Source organism: Neopsephotus bourkii, unplaced genomic scaffold (genome assembly GCF_033783945.1).
Source record: "Neopsephotus bourkii isolate Nb327-2 ecotype Australia unplaced genomic scaffold, CSIRO-AGI_Nbou_v1 NB_1765, whole genome shotgun sequence".
Taxonomy (NCBI): Eukaryota; Metazoa; Chordata; class Aves; order Psittaciformes; family Psittacidae; genus Neopsephotus; species Neopsephotus bourkii.
Genome location: NW_026902239.1, coordinates 6,638,187 through 6,652,369, shown reverse-complemented (window position 1 = coordinate 6,652,369; position 14,183 = coordinate 6,638,187). Strand labels below are relative to the sequence as shown.

At 35.2% G+C, this 14,183-nt stretch overlaps 1 protein-coding gene across 1 annotated transcript in view; it reads left to right on the top strand.

Moving 5' to 3' along the window:
• Positions 1 to 11,431, top strand: part of ENPP3 (ectonucleotide pyrophosphatase/phosphodiesterase 3) — a 36,705-nt gene extending 25,274 nt beyond the window's left edge. The window contains exons 17-25 of the mRNA XM_061378392.1: positions 133 to 220; positions 998 to 1,167; positions 1,292 to 1,343; positions 2,062 to 2,216; positions 5,050 to 5,185; positions 5,682 to 5,759; positions 7,068 to 7,200; positions 8,878 to 9,034; positions 10,572 to 11,431. Coding sequence (XP_061234376.1) covers positions 133 to 220; positions 998 to 1,167; positions 1,292 to 1,343; positions 2,062 to 2,216; positions 5,050 to 5,185; positions 5,682 to 5,759; positions 7,068 to 7,200; positions 8,878 to 9,034; positions 10,572 to 10,745 — 1,143 coding nt within the window. The 3' untranslated portion in view covers positions 10,746 to 11,431. The remainder of the gene's footprint in view (positions 1 to 132; positions 221 to 997; positions 1,168 to 1,291; positions 1,344 to 2,061; positions 2,217 to 5,049; positions 5,186 to 5,681; positions 5,760 to 7,067; positions 7,201 to 8,877; positions 9,035 to 10,571) is intronic.
• The last annotated feature ends 2,752 nt before the right edge of the window (positions 11,432 to 14,183 follow it).

The following is a 14,183-nucleotide window of genomic DNA, read 5'->3' as shown; positions in this document are numbered from 1 at the left end:
CATTTTAAGTTTTCATGATTGCAAAAAGACATTTTTTCCTGTGTCCCTGTTCTGTAAAATGCAAATTAATTGTTTTTTTTTTTTTTAATTTGGATTCCTTAAGGTAACAACTTTTATTTTATTACAACCTAGGCTATATTCTTAGCATATGGCCCAAGCTTTAAAGAGCAAACTGAAGTGGATGCTTTTGAAAACATCGAGGTTTACAACCTTCTGTGTGGTGAGTAGAAGCAATCCAGTACTTTACGTGATAAATTGACAGTGTTTCCAATTACCAGTTTCGTAAGAGCTAAAAGAAGAGTAACTGAAAATTGAATGTACTCATTCAGAAGCTAGGTTTTTTACACAAAAGACTGAAGCCATGCTCTTTTGCTTTATGTACAGTGCTAAAAGATTAGCTACCCTAAATTGTTATGCTTTGAAGTTTGTTTCTGATTGCACAAGAATTCCACTAATCAATCGGAGAGAAGAACTCTTGCCACATGCGCTTGCTGTTGAAATGACGCCTGTGGAATAATTGTGGGATAAGAGTCTTGTAGAGAGTTACTGCTCTTGCTCATAGCTTAAGAAGGACCATTGCAGTCCCCACAGTTAGTAATTAGGAAGTATGAGCCTCAGAAAGTATGGATTAAGGCATCACACAAAAATGCAGTAAGCTAGTATGCTTCACAATGTGATGCATTTGCAGTCAATCACATTTGTATTCTGCATTAAATCTAATCTCATGAATGTTATGGCAATGTATAAAACTGTATCAACAGTACTCAAATGCATAATTATGAAATCTTGATTCAGTGGAAGATACCAATGAACCTTCATATCTAGAAAATTGTAAGATGATGGTTGTAATTGCTATAATAGTTTAAATAACAGAATAAGCTATTTCTTCTCTATTTAGAATGAACGCATAGGAATTACGTAGAATTGGAAAGATAATGACTTTTAAAAATATCATTTAGTCTTAAAATCTGTTTGTAAATTTCAAATGTTTCAACAGATTTGCTGCATATAACACCAGCACCAAACAATGGAACACATGGCAGTTTGAATCACCTCTTAAAAACCCCTTTTTACAATCCTTCACATGCAAAAGAAGTCTCACCTCCTTCTTCATGCCCAGTTTCCCATCTGACTCCTATAGATGACCTGGGATGCACATGTATGCATGTAAGTAGGGGCATCTGGGATCTTTAAATCTTCTTAGTCAAATGTGTTCTCTTTTTGTTTGGTTTGGTTGGTTTTTCTTTCTATATTATGGATTCATTCTGAACGATTCTCTTATATTTTACAGATATCAAATATTTCAGTATTAAATGAGAGGTTAAATCTTACTACAGAAGAAAGTAAGTAGCAAGAAATGAAAAGGACAGCAGTATTTTTAAATCTATGCCTGACTTACATTTTATATTATTGGTTTCAGTGGGAATTTTTGCAATGTTAACTACAATTTAAAGTGAAGTAGGAAAGCCAAATTAGAACAATAACTTTTTTCTATTTTCTTTCTTATTTCTTTAAACAATGTTAATTGATACTGTTAGAGCAACATTCATGATTCCCATTAAAATCTAGCAAAAAAACCATACAGGTTTCAGTGGTCCTTGAAGAAAGCCTGAGCACTTTCAGGCTATATGTCACAACTCGTTCCCCACCTTGTAACCACAACTTTTTCCTTTCTCTCATCAAAAATTTCCATAGATATTTCTGTGTACTTTTTTATGGGGTTTCTGGAAATTTTAGGAACCACTGTAATGCTTCCTAGACAAATAAGATGTAACTTTCACACCACTGGCAAGATAAGGTAAAAAAAACTGTATTGATATGAAATCTTAAAGAAACAAGTCTGAAATATTACATTGACTTTTGTATGTTAAACATACATGAAAACTATTTTCTACATTTTTTTATTCCACTCAAGCTAAGAGCTGAAACACATACCCATGTTTACCTGTCATTTTATTTGTATTTACTAATGTTTTAATCTTTTTTTTCTGCCCTCTTACACCTTTGTACCATGCAAAATGTTATAGAAGAATGAATCAATAATTATTGTTTAAATTCTAGTTAAGGAGGCAAACACATATCATTTGCCATATGGGAGACCCATAGTTCTTCAGAAGGAAAATGTCTACTGCCTACTTTACCATCATCAGTATGTGAGTGGATACAGCTATGACATCTGGATGCCACTGTGGACTGCATACACTGTGAATAAGCCTGTATGTTATCAAATATCTTTACTATTCATAAATATGTAATATAATGGATTGAAAATGTAATTCATTCACCAGGAATCCTGGTTAAGGACTGACGGGTATTATGTGACTAAGGCCATGCTTTTTCTTTCTGAAAAAAAAATTTGATATATTTTAAATTTCAACTGTCTTAAAATGCTGTTTAAAAAAGTGGGAATGGCCATCTGTTAGGGACACAAAAGATAAAAGAATAGAGCTGCTGGTAAGTTGGTTCCGTGAAGCCTGTTTTGTAACAGGGATAAGTTGTCAAGACAGCATTCCAACTTGCCTGTCAATTCCTGAGGAAAAGCAGTCTGTGATTTCTGAAATCAGAAGTTTTTAAGCTTTCCTATGAATATCACAATCTTTTTCCTATTATCAAACCTCTGTATAAGTCCACAAGACAGTTTTTTCTGATGCATATTTCTGTATATTCTATTAATTTGCTGTCTATTACATTACATAATTTCTGAAAAACGTAATTATGGCTGAATCAGTCTCTGAGAGTTCAAGGTTATGTGGCTCTGGAATAAATTGTTGGAGTTTCCATGGTCAGTAAATGAAATAAAATTAATGGGGTTAACTCCCCCTATAATCTGACCCTTTTTCTAAGTTGCCATGAGGAAATACTCTTTGACTACTGAAAAGATTCCTGGAGGTGGCTGAAGTTGACATGACAGACCACAGCAGATGCACAATTTTGTCTTGGAATGCTATTAATTCATGCTTCCCAACATTAATTACTTGCTCAGTAAAAGACAATGACCTGTGTCAGAAAAGGTAATGCATGGTGTGATAGGAAAAGCTATTTTTAATTGTAACTGCTTTCTTTAGAAGACATTAAGTTTTTTTTCACATGAAAGATGACGAGCTAAAAGGGCTAAAGGTGTTGAATTGGTGATAAATGTTTTCTTATTCTGAGTTTTGAAGAGGTGGTTATTACTGTCAAGATCTCATTTCTTAGTAAATAAGCACTTTCAACAGCTTCTTTGAGAATCATTCTATTCTTACGGATAGATGATCTGTTTAAAAATAACTTATTCCTCTATTTTGAGGAAAGGAAATGAAAAGAGGTTTAGTAGAGTGAGTATATCAATTCCATTAGCAATATGGCTTGCAATCTGAGGTTATGTTAACTGTTGATCCCATTGTACTTGAAGATGACACAGACATAACTGAGAGTTCTCATCTCTCAACATTTTTTGGTATTGTTTACTTGCTGACTTGTAGAGTCTTGAAAAAATACCCTGAAATATTCTTGAGTGATTGCCTTTTCGTATTTTGAGACATCATAAATTCATTTTTTTGATGTCTTTACCTCCCAAATGTATGAATATGATAATGATGCATATGTGACAGACAGACAGATCTAAAACACTGACCTCCCACCTTGGCATTTGGATTAGAGATCATAGCCCATATAGACAGCTTCAAGAGAAGTGAAATAATAAGAAGAGAGTTGAGTGGTGTCCTCATCACTTCAAATTTGAGAAAATGTGAATGCTATTAAGAGCCCAGATTCATAATAGAGGTCAAATGTAGATTCCCTCCTGTATTTGGATAACATTAGGTGTGACCACTGTATTGAATGAGAAGAATGAAGTTCTCCTCAGGACAGTCCTTGGCATGATTACTCAGACCTTTATTACTTCGATTTAGGTTTTCCTTTGGAGACCATAAAGAAGTTGAAGTCATTGTTGATTACCACAGCTCAATTAGTATGTTTAAAATATTGGTTTCTTCAGCAACCCTGAGCTAATAACCCTGCCTTATTGATTTGGACACTAGAAAGGACAAAATGCTCAAATGAAATGGATATCAGTTTTGTGTTGAGATTTATGTTTGTTTGACAATTTCAGCTTATCTGTTCAGGCGTCAGTCTTTTGTCTTTTATATTTCATTCCATGTGATATATACAATTTCCATTAATATACAACCTGACCATAATATGGGCATCTAAAGGAATTCTCATACAAGTAACTAAGTAAGTAGGAGTACTAAGAGGCACAAAAAGAACATCCAAGTTCTTTTTTAACGCTTGGTCTTAGCCAATAAAATAAACAACGTAGTGAAAGTCAATTTAGATGTTTTACTCCCATTTATAAAAGTATAAGGCAAATAAATATGTTCTATTACCAAAATGAAAATAAATTACATGTAAATCAGTATGAAAAAGAAGATCCAGTTAAACACAGAAAAGCATATCCTGATGTTTTAGTTAATGATATCGTAAAACTATGGTAAAGGTTAAAGAAAAAAGTAAAGGTTATAGAAACAATTGTACTCATCATAATCACCTTTGGCCAGGTCTTAGCTGGTGTGCATGCTAACATGTCTCATTGAAGCTAGCCAGTAAAATATACCAAATTTACTGAATGACTTTATTTAGCCTCAACCCTTCAGCAGAGCAGACTCTTATTATGGAGATAGTATTCTCAGATGGTAAGATGAGGTGATAGCTTTGTCTTTATATACTAGAGGCTTTCCAGGAGGATGTGACATCAAGTTGGTGCTTCCAGAAATATGTGAAAGTGACAAATGAGCCAAACTTGTCACCTGTTTTTGCCTAAGGTATAACCTTTTTTTATTACTGCAATTTTACACGCTGCATAAGGATTTCCCTGAATTACCTAAAAACAGAAATAGAGGAAAAACACTAGGCAGAAAACATCAGTGTCTGTTACTTGCATTGACCTGATTCACTATGAAAATAGGAGAAGATTCAATGAAGTCTGTTCTAGAAAGTTAGAACTGTACAGGGCACTGGGTTAGCCACAGCCGTGGGTGTAATATTTTCTTTTTTTTTCCCTTTTCACAGGAAAACACATCTCCTCTTCCTCCCACTGTTTCAGACTGTCTGCGGGCTGATGTTAGAATCCCTGTTGCTCGGAGCCAAAATTGTTCCAACTACCCAGAAGGGCTGACCTTCACCCGCAGTTTCCTCTATCCTCCCAGTGAGCATGGTTCTTTTTATAGCTAGAGCTTAGAAAGTCTTAATCAGCTGGATGTGGGTTTATGTTTAAACATATACCCAAGCACCAAAACAAACTTCTTCGGATCAGCATGTTGGGCAGAAAAAGGTTTCCAGTGTTTGTAGACTGACCAAAACCAGGGCAACTGCTACTTGTATCTAAATATCTTCAGTTCAGAACATTAAAGTCTTTCTTTTAAAAATGGAACAACGTGGTTGGAAAGATGTAAAGGGTTGGAGCAAAGGGCTGTCCCGCTTCCTCAGTATGAATATTAATTTCTTGTTGTCAAATTTGATAATTACTTTATTGAACAGATTGTATAAATATAGAAATATGTTTGCAGTACGATCATACTAATGTTTAAATGTAAAATGTAGTTTAATTGTTGTACCTGCAACTTACAGTGACATATGAATCCCATTTCTTTGTATATTTATTTAATTTCATTAATTTAACTTTTTTTGTTGTTGTTATATAGACTTAAATTCATCTGCTCTTGAGCAGTATGATGCCTTACTCACCAGCAATATTGTTCCCATGTATAGAGCTTTCAAAGGTAGGTTGCAAAGTTTTCCTTAATTTTGATTCATTTTCTGTAATTATGGCTCTGGATTTGATAAAGCTAAGACAAGAACCTAAAAACATGAATGAATGCCTGCGTTATATCCAGATCTGCAAATATTTTTAGAACTTTTTAAAAGTAGACATTTGAAATTTTAAAATGCACCTACATTAATTTTTTTTTTCCCTGTATATAGTCCTGCCTGAGCCCTGTTAGGTGTACCTGTTCACCTTTGAATTTTCCCTTCATCTCCCATGTGCTCTCCTAACAGGAAATGCTAGCTATGAAACTCTCATGAAAATGTCCCCTTGGGAAATGCTCAAGGTGAATGAAAATGGCACTTCTTTCCTTTTGCAAAGTCTCAAGAGAAGACAGGACAAAGTCTATAAACAATGCCCTGATACAGTGTCTGTTTAATCAAGGAGAATCTCAAACCAAACAATATTAATCTTGGAATATTTATTTCATCAGATTTTTCTCATTTCTTATTATACATGTGCAGTAAGCTCATTTTCTTAGACAAAGGATAGAAAGAGGAAATGCTTAAGGAAAAAGCTGTAGGAAAAGCAATGATGTAGCTACCTTTCTGATGCATTCAGACCTCACTTATTCTTCTGCACATGTCCTTCAAAAAAAAAAACAAAGATCCAGAAAACCTAAGTGGCTCTCATCTTCCAAGTAAATCAGACATGAAAAATACAATTTTCCAAGGAAAATTGTACAAGAGATTTAAACTTGCAAGAAGTTACTGTGGACTATAAGCAAGAGGTAAATCAACCCTCAACCGCCAAAATGTATCTTATTATTTTTGCCATGGTAGCTGTAAATGGGTGAATAATCTCACTAGCTTATATCCTACAAATTGTATTTTCTCAAATAACATCTGTGGAATAAATCCATTGTCTAGTGACATTTGACATGAGTTCTGTAGAGTTAGACTAGCTCTCAGGTGGTAAATATTCCTCTTACAAAGCATTATTGCAGTTCCTACTAACTGGTACAGCTGCAGGTGCTAGCAGACAGGCCAGAAATTAATAACCTCTTAGCTCTAAAATTGTAGCATAGGCTGCAGATCAAATGCATTATCTCCAGGCCTTGCAGACCTATAATAGCATTTACTGTGCCTCTTTCAGCCTTTGCTGAAATACAAATTTTGCATAACAATGTTGATTTTAAAGGCAGTTTAGATTGAAACTTTTTATTATTAATCTACAGAAAAAAAAAAGGTTTTCTTTTTCTTCTGTAGTGATGAAATATCTTCAAATTTATGTTAAATATGCTTATATTTTGTTTTAATGACAGACATATGGGACTATTTCCATAATGTGCTTCTTCAGGAGTATGCTAGAGAAAGGAATGGAGTAAATGTTATCAGTGGACCAGTGTTCGATTACAATTATGATGGCCATTTTGATACTTTTGATGAAATTAAACAGTAAGTACTTGGAAAAGCCAGAAGTCAAACCCCAGATTATTTTCTACTCTATTTCCACACAAACAGGCTTCTATTCAAAACCAAAAAGTATTATGGAGAAGAGAGTACTCATTTTATTACACTTCATCCAATGTTACTCATATAACAGCAAACACTCTTGCAAACAGATACAGTACTGTAGAAGTTGAAGTTCCAGTAAGAAGAAAGCAAGCTTTGCATTTATCTAGGTACACATGCACAGATACAGACCAGTAATGTGTTTCTCAAGCTTATGTCTAGATTTTTGGGCCTCTGCAACAGAAGCAGAGGGAGAATATATGACACCCCATATATGACATATATGGCAGAATATATGACATCTAAATATACAGAACATTCTCTTAAGCATAATTTTCTCACTTTCATGTCATACTCACTTACCTGTTCATTGTTTCTCCCTGTTGTCTCAAACTGGTGTGTTTTATCAAAGATCAGATTTCTGTGTTTGCATTCACTGAATCATATAACTGGGAATGTAAAATGTAACGTTCTTAAGCGGTACTTTTGCATAGCTATGGTTTACACAGGTCACTTGAAAGCCTGACAACTTCTAGCCAAATTTTAGTGAGCTCTGGTAGCATAAAAAAATACATTTAAAAATCTATGTGTGAGTAGAAACAGGAATGAGAGAAGATTTACGTTAGAAGAAATTCTGTGAAAGGGAAATATAAAAGATAAAGACCAATTATTTATGTTAATAAAAGAGGAGAGGAGGAAAAAACAGAATAAGAACAATTTAGGTTGTTCCAAATATAGGGAAATTGCCTTGTGACAGTAAGATCGCTTATGTAGTAGAAAAGTGCTGGGAAATCTGCACAGCTGAGTATGTCACTGGAGATGTTTTATTCAAGGCTAGACTTAATACCACATCTGTCAAAAATGGTTTGAGAATGGGAAAATCAGCTCTGCCACGAAGTAGGAGGATGGAAGGGAGGAGAGACTAGAACTTCCTTCCAAGCAGAATGCTGTAATACCCAGCTAACCACATAATGTTGTCTACAGTTTGGAATAAGCATGTTTTATTCAGCATGGTCAGTCAGTTATATGAAGCAGTACAATGATTTCAGTGATGGTGTTTTGTTGAATACTGAAGCTGTACAGCAAATTTGGGAAGCACTCAGCTCCTCAGAAGTTTATATACAAAGTGACCATTTTCACAGAATAGCCCGAAAAGGGGGACAAAGACATTTTCATTCAAGTATCGTAAACTGGTTTCTATAGAACACAACAACAAGACATTGTTCTGCCATTTCTTGCTGTCAAGAAACCAGAAGCTAGTTTTCTCTTACTCTTTTCCAATTATGTTTGAAATTCTTAATGTAATGAAGGACAGACACAGTGCTGTATCCTGCCTCTTCCAGATGTAGAAGTGTCTGACTTTGGCAAAACAGTGTTGATCATGTAAGCAATCCTGTTGGTTTCAGTGTGAATGCTTGTAGCAAAACTACTAATCCATGAATGTTTGGCTGTTCGTGAAACAAATAATGAGACTGTCTGTCCCATCAGGTATTTATTTAAATTATAAAATAAATAAAAGTCACATAGTAGTGGAAGATCTATGCTGAGGTATATTCTATAAATTACTAATGGCATCAATAGTTTAAATACTTGATAAATCAATTAATGTTTGTTTTGTAGGCATGTAAACAAGACAGAGATCCCTGTCCCAACCCATTACTTTGTGGTTCTGACTAGCTGCAAGAATAGGTCGTATACTCCACTGGACTGTTCAGGCTCCTTGGATGTTTTGTCTTTTATCATTCCTCATCGACCTGACAACACTGAAAGCTGTGCTGTAAGTATAGTTCCATGCTCCTTTATGCCAGTGAGCTTTGTGAACTGGTTCCCAGTGGGATCCATTCATCTGGAGAAACTTTAGTAGTCCAAGTGTTTAATTCATTCCACATGAGTTGAGAGTGAGTTGAGAGCTAAAGCAATGATTAAGAGAGTAAGAAGCTCCAGAAGAATAGCTGGAAACTAGTGAGCTGATAGGAAGCAAGGAAGAAGAATAAAGAAGGGTTTGATAAGAGAACTTGAGAATGTTGGCACTTAAGGGCTGAGAACTGTAGCACACCTAACAGGGTGATCAGATAACTTTATGGAAAGCTGCAGGACAGTCTTTCTCCACAAGTATTAAAGGACTTTGAGTGTTAATTCCTCCAGTGTAGCTTGAAGAGTTCCTACAATCCTTTGTTACACCTATATTAGAAATTAGACATTAGGCATTTAGATGGATGATTCTGCAGTTGAAAGTCATACTTGAATTTAGTAAAATTAATTCTTAACAGTAACAGTGTAAATCTCATGTTTTGTAGCAAACAAATAAGTTAGCTGAGTGTAATATGTATTGTTAAACAAACTGAGCATCTATTCTGTAAACTATGGGATGCAGAAGGTTCCTTGGCTCAGTGTACATATTACAGAGTCTCCCCATTCAAAATATAGCTGCACAGAACTGACCCTCAAAGCAGTACAATTGTGTTGATTTAGTTTATTTATAACTTTGAACTCATAACTGCATCTTAGAAAAAAGCTGTGTGTCTCCCTATCACACACTTGTGGTGTGGATAATCCACAAATACTCAGTAATCTTTTTTGGTAGTTGAGAGTTCACTAAATATACAGTATTAATAATTTGGATGAATTAGTCTTTGTACTTTAGAATTTAACACCTGTTATTTCTAAAGTTTATCAGTAAACCCCAAATATTGTTGTACTTTGTATTCATTGTGTCTTGCAGCAATGAATTTAGAGAACCTTTGTGTCAGAAGCAGATACTGTTAATGGAAAAGCAAATTACCATCTGTTTGCAAAAAACTTTGTAGTAAACAAATTGAACAATAACATTTTTTGATTGATTAGTGCTTATATTTCCATTCTTTTCCCTGTCTATCTAGCAATTATTATAGCTGCCCAACAGTCAAGACTGAGATGCTGTAAGGACTTTGTTCAGGATTTCAGGTGCCTGTTGTTTGGCTAGCCTGAGCACTGCAGCTAATTTATACTGTAACTAAAAATATCCTTACTTGTGTGATTAAAACATGACTTGACTTTACTTTGTAGTCAAAAATCATACTTGCCATTTCAGCATAATCTTGCTTCTCCTTTGCTTTGGAGGTGGGGAGAAGGGACATCCATTTGATTCTGTTTAAATGAGATCCGTAAATGCAAGTCTGTAAAGATGTCTAGAGAACCTGAATGGAGTTTTATCAATCAGAGGTCTTTAGTCTGTCAAACCAGTTCAGACATTTCAGACACTGGTTATTGTCTAATACCACTACCAAAAAAACAGAGTTTGTGTTCTTGAACATTGTTCTTATTTGTTTTGGCAGGAAAATAAGACACTGTCTGAATGGGTTGAAGAGAGAGTTCAGGCTCATTCTGCCCGTGTTCAGGATGTGGAGCTGCTAACTGGACTTGACTTTTACCAGGAAAGAAAGCAACCTGTCTCTGAGATCTTGCAGCTAAAGACATTTTTGCCAACATTTGAGACTGAAATTAACTGAATATCTGTTAGAAAATTGACAGTGTTTGGAAGAAGGCAAATATAAGTGATTTAACTTAACTTTCCTTGATGAAGTAAGTAGGAAACAGGACTACAGCTCTTCCTTAGGAAAACACATTTAGAGGAGCAAATTTCTCTTTTCAAATTTGTGTACCGCAGTCAAGCGTTTAGTGTGAACTGCATAAAAATTACCTAAATTAAATCATCATTGCTGAGCCAGGCTATCAAAACAGAGAATATTTTACTAGTAGTGGTTTGTAAAATCTTCCAGAAGGATTATGTTATGTATAGTAGAGAGGCCCCAGAATTGTAAACTGTATAAAAATTGTTTCTATAATGGAGTGGAAAAGTGAAACAGTTTGAGAGTGTGGTTTTTTTCCCATTGTGTTTATCAGAAAGGTTATGGTTATCTAATACGAGTATGTTCTGAAGCATTCTGAATTTCTCTTTCTCACCTATTAATTCACATGGAAACTGCTATGTATTAAAAAATTGTATTCAGACTCACAAAAAGTTTGTATATAGTGAAAGTGTCTTCCATGATCATGCCCTGTGTTTTCCACTTGTGTTAATTCATTATGCTAGTAACAAGTGAAGTTAGAATAAATGAGTTGTATTTTGTACCCTTCATAAATCTTAAAGCTTTCTGAACATGAAAAGGTAAAAGAAACGCTCTAGCCAGAATAATTTTGTCTGGATATTTACCAGTATTTGCAACAATTTTCAAATGTCTGTCAATACCTAAATGTTTGTGTTTATTTTAAAATAGTTAAACCTGAGTTTAGAGCCCAAAGTTAGTAATCACATCTAAAAAACAGTGTTCCTTTCTGTAAAGGCTTTATACATAGCGACTCTCTAGCTCGCACTGTTCTGTACACCTATCAAGGGCAGGCAAGTGGGACAGGGAAGTGGAAATTCACAGATTCTGCTACTACAGAAATGTTACATATTTCTCCACTGAACATGCTGCTAAGCACAAGTATGAATAACAACAGACAATTACCCATTTGTCTGATTTACAGGCACGGTGAGGGAGTTTTAAAGAATCATGTCAAAGAGTGTTTCAATCTGTAACTAGTTGTGGACTGAAGAAGATATGTCTGTTTAAAAAGGAGATCTTTAAATACATAAATAAATATCACAGGACATTTTTTCTCCCACGTCTCAGATGATCAGTGTGTGCACATACACTGCAAACACAGCTTAGCAATCAAGGCGTGGGACCAAGCTGAATGTCAAGATTTGTGTATTTGGTTAAACGGTTACACCATCTCCTTGAACATGGAATTATATTTCATCTTGCAACACTGGCATCTGAGTCTATCCATCTAAATCAGAGACTTATGCTAAATGCCTCAATTAAGAATTCAACTGATTTTTCACTGCATAGTAAGTCATACCCTAAATCTAGTCAATGACTCTACATAACAGAAACTAATCTAGGCATGTAAATCAACTAGTCTAGAATCATAAAATTAATTTCAAAAATTAGAAGAAACAGTTTTTTAAGAGTATAATATTTGGCATGTCTACCTACATTAGCAATTTAAAGTAGAATTAGCTTGACTGATGTGATTGTTGTGATTTAATATACTTAAATTTGAATTCACACCATATCACCAACCACGGCAGCAATGCAAGCTTCAGGCCAATACTCTGGCTCAATTATGAAAGCAAATTTCTTGTGCAGATGTGCCTTTATGAACACCCATACTTGAATTATGTATATCTCTGGGTACCTGCGTGATGAAATGTCTTTGAGGTTTGCCCAGACTTCTGAAAATTAATTTCATCCATGCTACTACACCAGACAGATACTGGACTTATATAGCAGCAAAATTTATCTGCTGTCATCCTTCACAAGATTCTTTAATGTTCTTCTTTAACCTCACCTCACAAAAACACCCTACCCCGCTAATAAAAGTTGTCCCCTTCTGTGTAAAGATCCCTGCCTATCAAGCTGCCAAAACCTGTTTTTCTTGTTCAGTATTTGTATAGTATCTAACACAAGAAGATCCTGATCACATATTTGGGTTTTACACAAACTTTTATGATAATGGAGTCAGAAGTTGCAGTTACTTTCAGAAAGCAAATATGACAGTAGTTTTGCTATAGTCATGTTTATTTCCTCTACTATTCATTCAGCTGTCATAATATTTAGCGCTTAAAAGTGTAGTGTGTCATTTACAGATAAAAGTATGGAGATTGCATAGGAATATCTAAATGAAAATTTTCTGTGAGCAAAGGACTTGGTTCTCAGCTCTTTATTTTTCCTTTGACACTGATGTCTGGATAGCCTCTTCGCATGGCAGGGTCTCCATCTTTCTCAGAGCCAATTCTGTATGCAGTATCATGCAGCTTCTGTCACGCCCCGTAACACAAACTCTGCTACAAACTGCTTTTTCATAGCATTGTGTTCCCTCTAGTCTCCAGAGACTGTAATGCCCATGTTAGTTGATCATGCGGTTTCACAGGTCTCCTTAACTCTGTTACTTACAGGAGCAGTCACAGGAAATCTTTTTCCCCCATCGCTGCTAAGTTCAACCAGGGGGTCTAGTCATTTATGTGATTTAGAACACCTCTGGATTTCTGGCTGATTTGGAAGACTAAGTTTTCTTGCTTTCCCTTCCCTATTTCCATAAGTCAGTGCCTGCACTGGAGATTGGGAGAACTAGTAGTGAAATTGACATAAGAATGATTAGGGGACAGATCTGGCTCTGTGTACCGCCCTTGTATCACAATTAAAACTGCACATGGGAGGAAGTGCAGCCTCAAACCCTGGAGATTATGCAAGGGAAAATCATTAGCTTTTGAGCTTTGATGCCTGTATCTAAAATTTGATGCCTGTATCTAAAATCAGTTTCATAGGCTTGCACAGACACTGTTGTTCAAACTCGAAAATGAATGTATCCATTTATAGAAATAAAACTAAAACCACTTGCTAGTTCATAAGAAAGCACTCAATATTGTGTACCTATGTCTACTTACATTACCAGTAGACATACAGCCTGAAACTTGCACAGTTCCCTAAGACATTTGTATGGATCTATTCCTTTTTGAAACAGAGTAACTTCTATGATTTACATGGAGATGGAAATTAGCAGCTGCTTCAAACAGAATTTGTACACCACCAAAGCCACAAAGTAGAGCACAGTGATTCTGAGAATCTAGAAAGAAATATTTTATTGAAATAACATTCACCTGGAACATTTCAGCAACTTACATTTCAAGACTCTCAACTGGTTATCCTGGTTTGCATTTCAAAAACAAAGAATACTTATTCTTCATTAAAGTTAGCAAAAATATGAAAGTTCTGGCATGTAGAGATGGGGAGGAATATGTTCTATCTTGCAGTTCAAAGGCAGTGGAACTTTATGTGACATTGTAATACATCTACCTGGGACATGGTCCTTACCATAGAAAAGCAGGACAAAGGAAA